Source organism: Triturus cristatus, chromosome 4_1 (assembly GCF_964204655.1).
Source record: "Triturus cristatus chromosome 4_1, aTriCri1.1, whole genome shotgun sequence".
NCBI lineage: Eukaryota > Metazoa > Chordata > Amphibia > Caudata > Salamandridae > Triturus > Triturus cristatus.
Genome location: NC_140585.1, coordinates 752,711,532 through 752,728,560, shown reverse-complemented (window position 1 = coordinate 752,728,560; position 17,029 = coordinate 752,711,532). Strand labels below are relative to the sequence as shown.

Here is a 17,029-nt window from a genome sequence, read left to right as displayed (position 1 = left end):
AAGCCCATGCGCAGTACGGACCGAAGGAGGAGTCACCGAACTCGTGACTTCCAAAGACTGTCCAAAGAACAAAAACAAACTGCAAACATCCGGGCCCAACACCAGATGGCGATCTATGCTAAGTGTACAATCTGCAGCTCATATGCCTCGAACACTAGGTTTCGGAGAATATTACCTGCGGTGGGAGGTAGTCCAAATTTTACAGACAAGGGGAGGTGGGGGGGGGGGGGGGGGGGGTGATTTGGAATTCCTAATAGCACGTTCAGTATTTGGGCCTAGGCTACTAACCTTATTTCAGGCACACCAATACGTCTATAATGTAGGTGGAGACTGGCTTCTTTACTTTTCTAAAGGCTGCGTGTCACAACATGCATGCTACTATTTGGGATTGAAATATTTCAGTTAGTTGTAATAGATATGTACTAAAAATTTAAAAGGATAAGATGCTCCTTTTGAACCATTAGTCAATCAAGTGAAATTAACACTGTTTTATTAATTTAGAGGTGTTTAAAAGGAGAATTCATCCTTTCGATGATAGTATCTGTAGATCACTTTAATGGCATTCACATCTTTATCTCATTCCCCCTCCCATGACAGACAGCTTCAAAGCCTCGAGAGCAACAGTATATGCTGAAGAATGATGTAGGTTCAATGGATGGCATATGTTCTGGCAAGACAAAACAGAGATCTTTCTATCCATTTTTTCCTTTTGAGCCTATCCTACCTTCTCCAGTTTTGCACTCTATTTCAACTGAAACCTCACCTGCATTATCTCTGCTGGTTACTATGTGCCCACTATCTCTAGAGTATACCGTCATATAGCTCACAACCTGACAAAGAACTGCTTCCCCCAGTTCTCGATCTCTTTAAATAAGTCCTCAATTTTACAACTGAACATCACACCAAGATTTAACTCGGTCTACATACAAACACTAGTGGCTGTTGCATGGTATTAAAATGCACTCATAGCTGCTCTCCTCTCCAGACAGTACCGAATGTCTCCCACTATACCATTCTAATAGCCACATGCAATCAAAAGACAACTAAATGACAACAATTATTTGCTGCTTTGAAGTGGGCTAAAAACAGCACAAGAGCACTTCCAAGTATATGGTGTTGCTACAATAAGAACATCATAATCACAATAAGCCATCATATTTTTCTCTTACCTCTAACATTGCAACTAACTCAGACTTCGAAATTCCAATCCGGTCTCGATCACAGCTGTCCACCACATAAATTACTGCATCTGTATTTGAATAATAGCAACGCCAATACGGCCTGAAAAACGTTAAAATAGTCTGACTTAGGAAAATGTTCTTCTGCATGGTTAATGAATACAATACACTAACATCTGGTACAGAAAATAAAAGTGCATCATCAATACAGTACACTAGGATATGGTCTATTAGAGGTAAATATATTAGATAACAGACTAATAATCTTAAAAAACTAGATGGTTCTAAGGGAAGCAGTAGATGTGGTTCAGTGCAATGGATAACAAATGTCATTTACAAGGAAAAACAGTAACTAATTCTATCATAGATAAACATTGTACTTTTATGTTTTTTTAATTTTGTAGGACAGTGAATATCAGAGACAAATAAGAGAACGATCACCACAGAGCACAGGGACCTTAGCAAAGGGAAATTTAGTATGAACCTTCCTAAAATGACACACATTAGGGAGGAAGCAAATAATGAGTGAGCAAGAGATCACTCCAAAGCTTGCTTACACACACACTCACACACACACACACACACACACACACACACACACACACACACCCCCCCCCTTGGCCACACACATTGAAGGATATATTTGAGATACTATAAATCTTGAAAGAGCAAACCCTACAGCATAAGGAATACTGTATACAAGGAAGAAAGTGTTAATTTCTACATAACAGAGTAATGGTGTTTTTAACATCAATTAGAAGAAATTGCCAAAAGCCATATAGAACGTAATGCAAGATAAAGAAATTCATTTAAGAAGCCAATGGAGCCTCCTAAGTACAACAGCACTGGCAAAATCAATAGGTCTGCTAGCATTTTATGTTCTAAGTGTATTTAAAAGAATTAGTAGCACCAGGTATACTAGACAGATGTGTTGTCAAGTCTGACTTAACAAGCAGTGGAGAAGCCAATAGTTCTTGCCGTTTTGAACAATTGGCTTTGAAAACACTTTTTGGCAATGCTGTGTTATATCAACAAATAATGCTGACATCCACACTCAGTTTCTGCAATTCTTCCACTGCTCTTCTTATATAATCTAAATATTGAGGCATCGTCTCCCACTGCTTAGATTTGTGCAGTAAGAGCTTCTTTTAGAGGACTGAACTGCCCGTAGAATGACACTGGTCGACTGAGAAAGTTCCTGCGAATATATCCGACTCAGCGCCAGTCATGCGGGGAGGAGAGAGATTATGCTTGTCTTTTACCAGGACTGATTGTGCTGATCTATGGAATGTGGAAATAGGAATGCTGGGTGTGTTAAGTCACTTTTTTGAACGATTGGGGTGGGGCACAGTTTTTGGCTACACATGGGTGCATTCAGAGCTGAATTTCCCCCAGGGCCTCTTAAGTCTACAGAGCTGACTCCGCCCAAAACTGGATTCTTATTTGTATGGTGTAGCGGGCTCAGACTTATTAGTGTTTTCGGGTAGGCATACATTTTTCACCCTTGGTCAAGGATTTGGATTTTTGGGGGTATCTCTGCTAGTATGGTACGGGATAGACCCCCCCCCCCCCCCCCCCCCCTCCCAGTCAATTACGCCCAGTCTGTATGAGAAAGCACAAGCAGTCTGTTCCAAGACTAACAGTTTACCAGAATAAACCGCAACAAAGGTCTACAACCCCAGAAGAGGGTCATTCACACTGGGCACTTACTTGGTGGGATATGATGGACATGAGGATCTACTTATTTGTAACTTTAAGATATTAGCAGTGAAAAGGGAGGAGACTGCCCCCAGTATGTGTGTCTCTGTATTCCTCCTAAGGGTTTCTTCTCTCCTGTTTGAAAATAATAGTCTATTTCTGCAGTAAACCAATTAGATGGAATTCCTGCCAGTGTTTCTTCTCTTTTATTTGAATATAATTGCCTAAATTCTGTCGTAACCTGTACTGGATGGCGTGCCTGCTTCCACCATATCCTGGTCGGGTGGCCTTGATCATCAGCCAGTCTCAGTCATTATGTTGCTCATTTCTAGCCATGCGGTCTTCTATGCATTGGCAGGGGAGATTCGGCAGAGAGAGAAGGAGTTACACCCCCCCCCCCCGGCTACCAACTCCCATCGTGGAGTCAGCTACTACACAAGTAAAAGGCACACCAGAGTTCCTCAGAGTAGGCTGCATCGACTGGGCCACCCACCTCGTCCCTCTCTTACAGATTGAGAGGGGATGCAGATGGCTATGCGAAGACCCCATGGACTGACACAGTGTGTAAGTGCGAATATGAGGCCCTGCCATTGGATTGGCTGGCTGTCACTCTAAGGGTGTTGAAATGAGCAGAGCACAGATTCTTTGAAAGAGATACTTGGCTAGTTTCACCACAGAGCTACTTTGAGGATGCTGGCGAACTACCCGTAGCTCCCGAGCTACTCTTTGGAGACCCATGTGGTAGCAAAAACAAGCAGGCAGTCAAGGTGTATTCCAAGAGGTGGATGGGCTTAGAACTCAAATAAAGTATAACAAAATAGACATCCCTTAATGATAAACGATAAGTACTTCACATTTAGAACAGAAATGTATGGTACATAAATGCCGCTGTCAGAATATCGAGTAACATACACTGTGTCCTAAATTATTTTTGCAAACATATATCCCCACTGGAGTTAATAACCCAATGGGGCGATATTTACGACACAATATTGTGTCATAAGATATTTCAATATTTTGATTGGCAAAAAATATACACCTTGAATACCAAGCAAATAATAGTATACAAAGAATAACAAGCACCTTCTGGACCTCAGAACCAACCCCACAACTTTTTACAGAACCAGATATGGGTAACATTGAATCCTATGGCACATCGTAATTAATGGGAAAATCTTTAAAGGCACACAAGTGTTTTGAAACATTTTGGTTTATGTATCCATCAATGAAGCAGAGGTGACAGACAAGGAGATACTATGTTTCAATTCATTCCTGGTTTGTCAATGGCAGTGATATGAGGAATGTATATGAACCTAACTGGATTAACAACTGCCATCCTAAACAAACAAGCATTGGCATAGCCAATAGGTCTCGCTTTTGGGACCTTCCAAGTATTTAGTTATGCAGCACAATATCCTTGGTGCAACCACATCAACTGTTGCGTGGCTAAACACTTATAAGGTCCCAAAGGCGAGACCTATTGGCTATGCCAATGCTTGGTGTGTGTGGTTGTGGGTGTGGTGGTGTGTGTAGGTGTGTGTGGTTGGGTGTGTGTGTGTGTGGTTGGGTGTTAGACGGACCGGGAGGGTCGGCCGAGGACAAGGGGAGAGGTCTCCGGGGAGAGCCGTCTCCAGCGATCGTACAGATAAATAACTTCCCCCCCCCCCCACAGACAGACACCACACAAGGAGAAGATTTAGCGTTCTTTATATGCACTTCTTAAGGTACGATGAAATAGTACAAGGAGGTCTGGACTCAGAGGTCCCCTCGACTTAGGTCTCTCAGGATAGGGAAAGGGTAGCGGGACAGTCTGTTTACCAGTCTGGTAGTTCGGATGAAATGATGATTAGCTCACAATCCTCGAGCTTGGTGGTTTAGCTGGTACGGGCCGCGGCAGCGCCAGCAGGTCCCGGTAGAGATGGTCGGTACACGGTCCGCGGCAGCGCCAGCAGGTCCCGGTGAGGATGGTCGTTACAATGGGCCGCGGCAGCGCCAGCAGGTCCCGGTGAGGATGGTCGATACAACGGGCCGCGGCAGCGCCAGCAGGTCCCGACGAGGATGGATGTTGCAGAAGGCCGCGGCAGCGCCAGCAGGCAGGACGATAGTTCGCAAGATAGGGCTACGGAAGCGCCAGTAGTCCGTCAAGGCTGAGTTCTCTCGGTGTCTCTCGACTCCAGGATACAACTGCCTTCCTGCTCCGGAGCTGCCCCAGTTATAGGGCAGGCGCCCTTTGATGTCCGGACCCTCGCGCTTGGAGGTCGGAGGGCCCGGGATGAAGGTGTCCAGACACCCAGCAGGGGGTGGAGCCAGCGCCTGGGGGAGCTGGAGGCGATCGGCACCTGGCGGGGGAAGAGCCCTTGACGCTTCGTTCTCCCATTGACCTGCCAAGTGGTCCGCTCACCTCCTGGGTGGATGGTGGTGCCGGGATGTCGGGGCCGACCAGGCCCAGGGTTAGGGTCGGGTGGAGGCCACGCGGCCTCGTGGTGCAGGGCCCAAGATGGCGGCTTGACCCGGCTGGGGGAGCCGGTGGGGGCTGGGGCCCTGTCATGCGGGGAGGGAGCGAGCCCTTCGTGTGGCCTGTCCAACATGCGTCCCCCCCCAGCTGAAGGCGGGGAGAGTCACCCATCTTCTTGGGGACTCTCCTCGTCGAGGCGGAAAAAGCGTGACAGGCCATCCGCGTTGCGTGGTCTTGGCCCGGTCGGTGCTCCACGGTGAAGTCCATTCCCTGCAGGGAAATGGACCAGCGCAATAGTTTTGGGTTCTCCCCCCGCATCTGCATCAGCCACTGCAGGGGTCGATGGTCGGTTTGTACCCGGAAGTGGGTACCGAAGAGATAGGGCCGGAGCTTTTTGAGGGCCCACACCACTGCGAAGGCCTCCCTCTCGATGGTGCTCCAGCGCTGTTCTCGGGCCAGGAGACGTCGACTGATGAAGGCCACCGGCTGGTCATGACCTTCGGGGTTCAATTGGGAAAGAACCGCTCCGATGCCGTGGTCGGAGGCGTCTGTCTGCACCACGAATTCCCGACCGTAATCGGGGGCCTGGAGCACAGGGGCGGTGCACAGGGCGGCCTTCAGCTTCTCGAAGGCCGCTTGACAATCGGGGGTCCAGTTAATCCGCTTTGGTTGGTTTTTGGACGTGAGACCCGTGAGGGGCCCCACGATGCTGCCGTAGTCCTTCACGAACCGCCGGTAGTAGCCGGTGAGCCCTAAGAAGGCTCGGACCTCGGTCTGGGTGACGGGGGGCTGCCAGGACTGGATGGCAGCAATCTTAAGTTGCAGCGGGGCCACCAGCCCGCTTCCCACTTGGTGCCCAAGGTAGGTGTTAGAAAAGGTAGACGGACCGGGAGGGTCGGCCGGGGTCAGGAGGAGAGGTCTCCGGGGAGAGCCGTCTCCAGCGATCGTACAGACAAGTAACTTCCCCCCCCCACAGACAGATATCACACACGGATAAGGTTCAGCGTTCTTTATAAGCACTTATTTAAGGTACGGTTGAATGGTACAAGGAGGTCTGGACTCAGGGGTCCCCTCGATTAGAGTCTCGCAAGGTAGGGAAGGGGGTAGCGGGGCAGTCTATTTACCAATCCGGTAGTTCTGATGAGATGATGATGAGCTCACAATCCTCGAGCTTGGTGGTTAGGTGGTACGGGCCGCGGCAGCGCCAGCAGGTCCCGGTGTGGATGGTCGATACAACGGGCCGCGGCAGCGCCAGCAGGTCCCCGGAAGATATACGGTCCGCGGCAGCGCCAGCAGGTCCCGGTGAGGATGGTCGTTACAACGGGCCGCGGCAGCGCCAGCAGGTCCCAGGAAGATGACTGTTGCAGAAGGCCGCGGCAGCGCCAGCAGGTCCCGGTGAGGATGGTCGTTACAACGGGCCGCGGCAGCGCCAGCAGGTCCTAGGAAGATGAATGTTGCAGAAGGCCGCGGCAGCGCCAGCAGGCCCTAGGAAGATGAATGTTGCAGAAGGCCGCGGCAGCGCCAGCAGGCAGGACGATGGTTCACAAGAGCGGGCTACGGCAGCGCCAGTAGACCGTCAAGGTTGAGTTCACTCGGTGTCTCTCGACTCCAGGATACAACTGCCTTCCTGCTCCGGAGCTGCCTCAGTTATAGGGCTGGTGCCCTTTGATGTCCGGACCCTCGCACTTGGAGGTCGGAGGGTCCGGGATGAAGGTGTCCAGACACCCAGCAGGGGGTGGAGCCAGTGCCTGGGGGAGCTGGGGGCGATCGGCACCCGGCGGGGGAGAGCCCTTGACAGTTCGTTCTCCCATTGACTTGTCAAGTGGTCCGCTCACCTCCTGGGTGGATGGTGGTGCCGGGATGTCGGGGCCGGCCAGGCCCGGGGTTAGGGTCGAGGGGAGGCCATGCGGCCGCGTGGTGCAGGGCCCCAGATGGCGGCTTGACCCGGCCGGGGAAGCCGGTGGGGCTGGACCCCGTGATGAGTAGGGGTCCGAGGGCAGAGGGTCCGTCGGGAGACGGAGTACAGGTGCTTGTCGTGGGGATATGCCAGGTGGGCCGGAGTTCGGGCCCTGTCGAGCGGGGAGGGAGCAAGCCGTCTGTGAGGCCTGTCCAACATGCGTCCCCCCCAGCTGAAGGCGGGGAGAGTCACCCATCTCCTTGGGGACTCTCTTCGTCGAGGCGGAAAAAGCGGGACAGGCCATCCGCGTTGGCGTGGTCTTGGCCTGGTCGGTGCTCCACGGTGAAGTCCATTCCCTGCAGGGAAATGGACCAGCGCAAGAGTTTTGGGTTTTCCCCCCGCATCTGCATCAGCCATTGCAGGGGTCGATGGTCGGTTTGTACCCGGAAGTGGGTACCGAAGAGATAGGGTCGGAGCTTTTTGAGGGCCCACACTACTGCAAATGCCTCCCTCTCGATGGTGCTCCAACGCTGTTCTCGGGCCAGGAGACGTCGACTGATGAAGGCCACCGGCTGGTCATGACCTTCGGGGTTCAACTGAGAGAGGACGGCTCCGATGCCGTGGTCGGAGGCGTCGGTCTGCACCACAAATTCCCGACTGTAATCGGGGGCCTGGAGCACCGGGGCGGTGCACAGGCCGGCCTTCAGCTCCTCGAAGGCCGCTTGACAATCAGGAGTCCAGTTGACCCGCTTCGGTTGGTTCTTGGATGTGAGACCCGTGAGGGGCCCCACGATGCTGCCGTAGTCCTTCACGAACCGCCGGTAGTAGCCGGTGAGCCCCAGGAAGGCTCGGACTTCGGTCTGGGTGACGGGGGGCTGCCAGGACTGGATGGCAGCAATCTTAAGTTGTAGTGGGGCCACCAGCCCGCTCCCCACTTGGTGCCCAAGGTAGGTCACAGACCCTTGGCCAATCTGGCACTTGCCGGCCTTAATGGTGAGGCCGGCCCGCTGGAGGGCGTGTAGGACCTCCTGGAGGTGACGGAGGTGGTCGGACCAGTGGCGGCTGTATACAGCGATATCGTCCAGGTAGGCAGCGCTGAATTCTTCAAGCCCCGCCAAGACCTGGTTCACAAGGCGTTGGAACGTGGCGGGGGCATTCTTCATGCCAAAGGGCATGACCTTAAATTGATAGTGGCCATCGGGGGTAGAGAAGGCTGACCGTTCCTGAGCCCTGGGTGTGAGGCCGATCTGCCAGTAGCCCGCCGTTAGGTCGAAGGTACTAAGGTAGCGGGCGGCACCCAGCCGGTCGATCAGCTCGTCTGCTCGGGGGATGGGATGGGCGTCGGTCCGGGTGACAGCGTTCAAGCCCCGGTAGTCGACGCAGAATCTCAGTTCAGGGGCGGAGCCGGGGGCAGCGGCCTTGGGAACTAATACGACCGGACTGGCCCAGGGACTGTCCGAGGGCTCGATGACCCCGAACGTGAGCATCTTGGCCACTTCCTCCTGTATGCAGGCCCGTACCCGATCTGGTACGCGGTAGGCCCGGTGCCGGACAGGGGGACTGTCCCCGGTGTCTACGTCGTGCAGACACCAGGGGGTGACCCCGGGGGTGAGGGAGAACAGGGCAGCGAACTGCAGCAGGAGGCCCCGGCAGTCCTGGCGTTGCTCCAAAGTGAGGGCGTCAGAGAGCCGGACCCCGTCCACGGAGCCGTCCTTCTCCGGAGTCTTCAGGAGATCCGGGAGGGGCTCGGAGTCTTCTTCCGTGCCACTGTCTGTAGCCATCAAGAGGCTTAGTTCGGATCGCACAAAGTGTGGTTTGAGCCGGTTGGTGTGGAGGACCCGAAGGGGGTTCCGGGAGGACCCCATGTCGATGAGGTAAGTGACGGGGCTTTTGCGCTCGACCACTTTGAAGGGCCCCGTCCACTTATCCTGCAGGGCACATGGTTCGGTGGGGGACATCACCCATACTTGCTGCCCAGGCTCGAATTCAACGGAGGAGGCATTGTGATCATACCACCTCTTCATGTCCTCCTGGCTGGCCTCGAGGTTCGCCTTGGCCATCTCCCTGAAGCGCCGGGTCTGGTTTCGTAAGGCCAGGAGGTATTTGAAGACGTCTGGAGGGGTCGTGAGGGGGGCCATCTCCCAACCTTCCTTGACTAGGCTGAGGGGCCCTCGCACAGGGTGCCCGTAGAGGAGTTCAAAGGGGCTAAAACCGAGGGACTTCTGGGGAACTTCCCGGTAGGCGAAGAGGAGGCACGGGAGCAGTACATCCCACTGGCGACGGAGAGGCTCTTCCAATCCCCCAATCATCCCTTTGAGAGTGCGGTTAAACCGCTCCACTAGTCCGTTCCCTTGGGGGTGATAGGGGGTCGTGAATCTGTAGGTGACCCCGCATTGTTGCCAGAGGGACTTCATGTATTTGGATATGAAATTCGTACCTCGGTCGCTGACGACTTCTCGGGGGAAGCCTACCCGGGAGAAGATCCCCATCAGGGCCCGGCCAACCACCGGAGCGGTCACTGTCCGTAGGGGCACCGCCTCGGGGTAGCGGGTGGCATGGTCCACTAGTACCAAGATGAACCTGTGTCCTTGCGCCGTGCGGGGGTCCAGAGGTCCCACAATGTCTATCCCCACCCTCTCGAACGGGGTGGTGACCACAGGGAAGGGTTGCAGAGGGGCTTTCAGCTTCCGACCACTCTTCCCGCTGGCTTGGCATGTGGGGCAAGATCGGCAGTGGTTCAGGACGTCATTCCTCATTTTCGGCCAGAAAAAGTGGGTCACCAGGCGACTGTACGTTTTGTCCTGGCCCAGGTGTCCAGCCAGGGGGACATCGTGGGCCAGGTTGAGCAGAAAGTCTCGGAAGCGGAGCGGTACCACCAGAACTCGACCGGCCCCCAGCTCGGCGATTCTTTGCTCGCTGTAGAGCAGGTCGTTATCCCAGTAGACCCAGTGGGTTCCGGTGGTGTCCCCGGCGTTTTGGGTGCTGGCTTGTTGGCGGAGTCCCTCGAGGGAGGGACAGGTCTTTTGTTCCTGGCGGAACTGTTCTTGGGTGGGCCCCCCTTCTTGCCGCCACTGAGCCAGATCCGGAAGGTCCTGGTGTTGCGCGTCTTCTTCGGTAGTCGGGTCCGGGAGGTCGGACTCGCCGTTGTCCTCTACGGGGGCAACCGGGGGCGGAGGTGCTGGCCATTCGGTTTCTTCTGATCGGGGGGCGGCACGGGCGGCCATGGATCGGGTGGTTACGCAGGCCCAGTCCGGGAGGCCCAGCATCCCCAAGTGCTCTCTTCTCTCGACGGTGGCCCACGGGGAACTCTCGAGGTCATTCCCCAGGAGGCAGTCCACGGGGGCATCGTCCCGGACCGCCACCTTCAGTAGGCCGGAGACCCCTCCCCATTCAAACGGGACGCAGGCCATCTTACACATGCTCTCAGAGTTATCCGCCGAGCGGACGGGGCAGAGAATGTTCGGCAGGATCTGCTCGGGCTTTACCAGGTGACAGCGGACGGCCGTCACGCTGGCGCCGGTGTCACGCAAGGCCTCGGCTCTCTGTCCATTAATGGTCACCCACTGACCGTATTTTCTGGTGTTGGCGGGTAGGGGAGCCCGCGGAACCATGTCTCTTCCCCCTAAGCATGCCAGGACCATGGCGGCCGGTTCCCACCCTTGCTGGGCCGGCACATACTCTTCGGGTCCCTCCGATGATTGCTCTTCCCCGAGGGCAGCGGCAGCTACCTGGCGGGGCTTGGGTGTTTGGTTCTGCGGGCAGCTCGGGTCATTGGCGTAGTGGCCGACTCGCTGGCATCGGTGGCACGTGACGTTGGCCCGGAACCCAGGACGCAACGGGGGGTTGCTCCGGCCGGCCGGAGGCGGGGTGCTGGCCACGGGGGTTGCCGGCAAGGTGTCTCTCCCTCGCCCCTGGCCTCCTCCTCCACCCCGAGGACGGTGCTGGCTTTGGTTGCTTCGATTCTGCTCGTGTGGCCCTCTCCGGCCCACTCGGGTGCTTTCCCATCGGTCAGCTTCGGCGGCGAGCTGCCGGGGGTCAGTCAGCTTACTGTCGAGTAGGTGCTGCCTGAGCTCGACGAAACAGTTGTTTGACAGGTGCTCCCATGCCATAAGGTTGAAGAGTTGTTCGTAGGTGGTGACCTGACTTCCCTTGATCCAACCCTCGAAGGCCCGGCTGAAATAGTTCACGTATTCTACCCAAGTTGTACCTGGGATCCGGGTGCAGTCTCGGAACCTCTGGCGGTACATCTCGGGCGTGAGGCCGTAGCGGGCGAGGAGGGCAGCCTTCATGTGGTCGTAGGACGACATTTGGTGATCGGGGAGCTGTAGTAGGGCATCGCGACCCTCGTTGATAAATCTCCCCCAAAGTCCGGCTCCCCAATCACTCCGGTCGATCCGGTGGGAGGTCATTGCGATCTCATAGGCTTTAAACCACTGTTGTATGTCGTCTTCTCGGACATACTCGCGGACCACCTCCTTGGGGATGTGAACTTTTTTCTCAATTGGCCCCGGGGTGTGTGGTCGCTCAGGCCCCCCCAGTTCCTTATTCTGTTTGCGCAGTTCTATTTCCGCCAGTCGGCGCTCGTGCTCGAGCGTTATTTTTTTCTCTTCCAGCTCTCTCTGTCTCTGCTTTTCTTCTCGTTCCTCTCGAAGCCGCATATGCTCGAGGTTGAGTTTCTGTTCAGCTAACTTGAGTTCCCCATCCATCTTGAGTCGTGCCATCTCTAATTCGTGTAATCTGACTCTGTCTCTTTCTCGTATCTCCTCCTGCGAGAGGCCCGTTCCCCGCTCCTCGGGAGCCGTGGCGTTCCCCTCTGGTGTGATGCTGTTTTGGTCTGGTGTGACGCTGCTTTGGTCGGAGGGTCCTGCGACCCCAGTTTCTGTCCATGACTCAAGAGCGCGCTTTAGATCATCCTTGGTACTCAGGCCGGTGGTAGCAATGCCAAGTTCTATGCAAAATTGTCTCAGTTCGCGGTGGTTGTATTCTTCTAATTTCTCCATTTGGAACTTCTCGGTGGAGCTGCTATCTTTGGTCGACATCGTGTTTTGTCGTGGGGTGAGCTACTCTCTGTACGATTACGCGTTGATTCGGATCTCGCCGCTGGCCACCAATGTTAGAAAAGGTAGACGGACCGGGAGGGTCGGCCGGGGTCAGGAGGAGAGGTCTCCGGGGAGAGCCGTCTCCAGCGATCGTACAGACAAGTAACTTCCCCCCCCCACAGACAGATATCACACACGGATAAGGTTCAGCGTTCTTTATAAGCACTTATTTAAGGTACGGTTGAATGGTACAAGGAGGTCTGGACTCAGGGGTCCCCTCGATTAGAGTCTCGCAAGGTAGGGAAGGGGGTAGCGGGGCAGTCTATTTACCAATCCGGTAGTTCTGATGAGATGATGATGAGCTCACAATCCTCGAGCTTGGTGGTTAGGTGGTACGGGCCGCGGCAGCGCCAGCAGGTCCCGGTGTGGATGGTCGATACAACGGGCCGCGGCAGCGCCAGCAGGTCCCCGGAAGATATACGGTCCGCGGCAGCGCCAGCAGGTCCCGGTGAGGATGGTCGTTACAACGGGCCGCGGCAGCGCCAGCAGGTCCCAGGAAGATGACTGTTGCAGAGGGCCGCGGCAGCGCCAGCAGGTCCCGGTGAGGATGGTCGTTACAACGGGCCGCGGCAGCGCCAGCAGGTCCTAGGAAGATGAATGTTGCAGAAGGCCGCGGCAGCGCCAGCAGGCCCTAGGAAGATGAATGTTGCAGAAGGCCGCGGCAGCGCCAGCAGGCAGGACGATGGTTCACAAGAGCGGGCTACGGCAGCGCCATTAGACCGTCAAGGTTGAGTTCACTCGGTGTCTCTCGACTCCAGGATACAACTGCCTTCCTGCTCCGGAGCTGCCTCAGTTATAGGGCTGGTGCCCTTTGATGTCCGGACCCTCGCACTTGGAGGTCGGAGGGTCCGGGATGAAGGTGTCCAGACACCCAGCAGGGGGTGGAGCCAGTGCCTGGGGGAGCTGGGGGCGATCGGCACCCGGCGGGGGAGAGCCCTTGACAGTTCGTTCTCCCATTGACTTGTCAAGTGGTCCGCTCACCTCCTGGGTGGATGGTGGTGCCGGGATGTCGGGGCCGGCCAGGCCCGGGGTTAGGGTCGAGGGGAGGCCATGCGGCCGCGTGGTGCAGGGCCCCAGATGGCGGCTTGACCCGGCCGGGGAAGCCGGTGGGGCTGGACCCCGTGATGAGTAGGGGTCCGAGGGCAGAGGGTCCGTCGGGAGACGGAGTACAGGTGCTTGTCGTGGGGATATGCCAGGTGGGCCGGAGTTCGGGCCCTGTCGAGCGGGGAGGGAGCAAGCCGTCTGTGAGGCCTGTCCAACAGTAGGTCACGGACCCTTGGCCAATTTGGCATTTGCCGGCCTTAATTGTGAGTCCGGCCCGCTGGAGGGCCTGTAGGACTTCTTGGAGGTGGAGGAGGTGGTCGGACCAGTGGCGGCTGTATACAGCGATATCGTCCAGGTAGGCAGCGCTGAACTCTTCGAGCCCCGCCAGGACCTGGTTCACAAGGCGTTGAAACGTGGCGGGGGCGTTCTTCATGCCGAAGGGCATGACCCTGAATTGGTAGTGGCCATCGGGGGTAGAGAAGGCTGACCGTTCCTGAGCCCGGGGTGTGAGACCGATCTGCCAGTAGCCCGCTGTTAGGTCGAAGATACTGAGGTAGCGGGCGGCCCCCAGCCGGTCGATCAATTCGTCCGCTCGGGGGATAGGATGAGCGTCGGTCCGGGTGACAGCGTTCAAGCCCCGGTAGTCGACGCAGAATCTCAGTTCAGGTGTGGTGCCGGGGGCAGCGGCCTTGGGGACTAATACAACCGGACTGGCCCAGGGACTGTCCGAGGGCTCGATGACCCCGATCGTGAGCATTTTGGCCACTTCCTCTTGTATGCAGGCTCGTACCCGATCTGGTACGCGGTAGGCCTGGTGTCGGATAGGGGGACTGTCCCCGGTGTCCACGTCGTGCAATCACCAAGGGGTGACCCCGGGGGTGAGGGAGAACAGGGTAGCGAACCGCAGCAGGAGGTTCCGGCAGCCCTGGCGTTGCTCCGGGGTGAGGGCATCGGAGAGCCGGACCCCGTCCACGGAACCGTCATTCTCCTGAGTCTTCAGGAGATCCGGGAGGGGTTCGGAGTCTTCCTCTGCCCCACTGTCCGTAGCCATCAGGAGGCTGAGTTCTGAGCGCACAAAGTGTGGTTTGAGTCTGTTGGTGTGGAGGACCCGAAGGGGGTTCCGGGAGGTCCCCATGTCGATGAGGTAAGTGACGGGGCTTTTGCGCTCGACCACCTTGAAGGGCCCCGTCCACTTCTCTTGCAAGGCACATGGTTCGGTGGGGGACATCACCCACACTTGTTGACCAGGCTCGAACTCGACGGAGGAGGCATTGTGATCATACCATCTCTTCATGTCTTCCTGGCTGGCCTCGAGGTTCGCCTTGGCCATCTCCCTGAAGCGCCGGGTCTGATTGCGTAGGGCCAGGAGGTATTTGAAGACGTCTGGAGGGGTCTTTAGGGGGGCCAACTCCCAACCTTCCCTGACTAGGCTGAGGGGCCCTTGCACAGGGTGCCCGTACAGGAGTTCGAAAGGGCTAAAGCCGAGGGACTTCTGGGGAACTTCTCGGTAGGCGAAGAGGAGGCACGGGAGTAGTACATCCCACTGGCGACGGAGGGGCTCTTCCAATCCCCCAATCATCCCCTTGAGAGTGCGGTTGAAACGCTCCACTAGTCCGTTCCCTTGGGGGTGATAGGGGGTCGTGAATCTGTAGGTGACCCCGCATTGTTGCCAGAGGGACTTCATGTATTTGGAGATGAAGTTCGTGCCTCGGTCGCTGACGACTTCCCGGGGGAAGCCCACCCGGGAGAAGATCCCCATTAGGGCCCGGCCAACCACCGGAGCTGTCACGGTTCGTAGGGGCACCGCCTCGGGGTAGCGGGTGGCGTGGTCCACCAGTACCAGGATGAACCTGTGTCCTTGTGCCGTGCGGGGGTCCAGGGGCCCCACAATGTCTATTCCTACCCTCTCGAACGGGGTGGTGACCACAGGGAAGGGTTGCAGAGGGGCTTTCAGCTTACGGCCACTCTTCCCGCTGGCTTGGCACGTGGGGCAGGACCGGCAGTGGTTCAGGACGTCGTTCCTCATTTTCGGCCAGAAAAAGTGGGTCACTAGGCGACTGTAAGTCTTGTCCTGGCCCAGGTGTCCAGCCAGGGGGACATCGTGGGCCAGGTTGAGTAGGAAGTCTCTGAAGCGGAGAGGTACCACCAGCACCCGACCGGCCCCTAGCTCCGCGATTCTCTGTTCGCTGTATAGCAGGTCGTTATCCCAATAGACCCAATGAGTTCCGGTGGCGTCCCCTGCGCTCTGGGCGCTGGCTTGCTGTCGGAGTCCCTCGAGGGCGGGGCAGGTCTTTTGCTCCTGGCGGAACTGTTCTTGGGTGGGCCCCCCTTCTTGACGCCACTGAGCCAGGCCGGGAAGGTCCTGGGGTTGAGCGACTCCTTCGGCCGTTGGTTCTGGGGGGTTGGCCTCGTCGTTGTCCTCTACTGGGGCGACCGGGGGTGGAGGTGCTGGCCATTCCGGTTCTTCTGATCGGGGGACAGCACGGGCGGCCATGGACCGGGTGGTTATGCAGGCCCAGTCCGGGAGGCCCAGCATCCCCAGGTGCTCTCTTCTCTCGACGGTGGCCCACGGGGAACTCTCGAGGTCATTCCCCAGGAGGCAGTCCACGGGGGCATCATCCCGGACCGCCACCTTCAACAGGCCGGAGACCCCTCCCCATTCGAATGGGACGCAGGCCATTTGACACAGACTTTCGGAATTGTTGGCTGAGCGGACGGGGCAGAGAATGTTCGGCAGGATCTGCTCGGGCTTCACCAGGTGACAGCGGACGGCCGTCACACTGGCGCCCGTGTCACGTAAGGCCTCGGCCCGACGCCCATTAATGGTCACCCACTGACCGTATTTCCGGGTGTTGGCGGGTAGGGGAGCCCGCGGGACCATGTCTTTTCCCCCGAGGCACGCTAGAACCATGGCGGCCGGTTCCCACTCTGGCCGGGCCGGCTCATATTCTTCCTGTTCCTCTGATAGTCGTTCTTCCCCCAGGGCGGCGGCAGCTACCTGGCGGGGGCCTTGGTGTTTGGTTCTGCGGGCAGCTCGGGTCATTGGCGTAGTGGCCGACTCGCTGGCATCGGTGGCACGTGACGTTGGCTCGGAACCCAGGACGCATCGGGGGGTTGCCCCGGCCGGCCGGGGGCGGGGTGCTGGCCACGGGCGTTGCCGGGATGGTGTCTCTCCCTCGGCCCTGGCCTCCTCCTCCTCGAGGACGGTGCTGGCCTTGGTTGCTTCGGTTCTGCTCGTGTGGCCCGCTCCGGCCCACTCGGGTGCTTTCCCATCGGTCAGCTTCGGCGGCGAGCTGCCGGGGGTCAGTCAATTTACTGTCGAGAAGGTGCTGCCTGAGCTCGACGAAACAGTTGTTCGACAGGTGCTCCCATACCATAAGGTTAAAGAGTTGTTCGTAGGTCGTGACATGGCTCCCCTTGATCCAACCCTCGAAGGCTCGGCTGAAATAGTTAACGTACTCCACCCAAGTTGTACCCGGGATCCGGGTGCAATCTCTGAACCTCTGGCGGTACATCTCGGGTGTGAGGCCGTAGCGGGTGAGGAGGGCAGCCTTCATGTGGTCGTAGGACGACATTTGGTGATCTGGGAGCTGCAGCAGGGCATCACGACCTTCGTTGACGAACCTCCCCCATAGTCCGGCTCCCCAATCACTCCGGT

The 17,029-nt window shown here is 56.8% G+C and overlaps 1 protein-coding gene across 2 annotated transcripts in view; it reads right to left on the bottom strand.

Moving 5' to 3' along the window:
- Nucleotides 1-17,029, bottom strand: part of ARL1 (ARF like GTPase 1) — a 197,768-nt gene that overhangs the window by 48,995 nt on the left and 131,744 nt on the right. For both annotated transcript variants that reach the window (XM_085653316.1, XM_085653317.1), the window contains one exon: nt 1,170-1,281. In XM_085653316.1, coding sequence (XP_085509442.1) covers nt 1,170-1,281 — 112 coding nt within the window. The remainder of the gene's footprint in view (nt 1-1,169; nt 1,282-17,029) is intronic.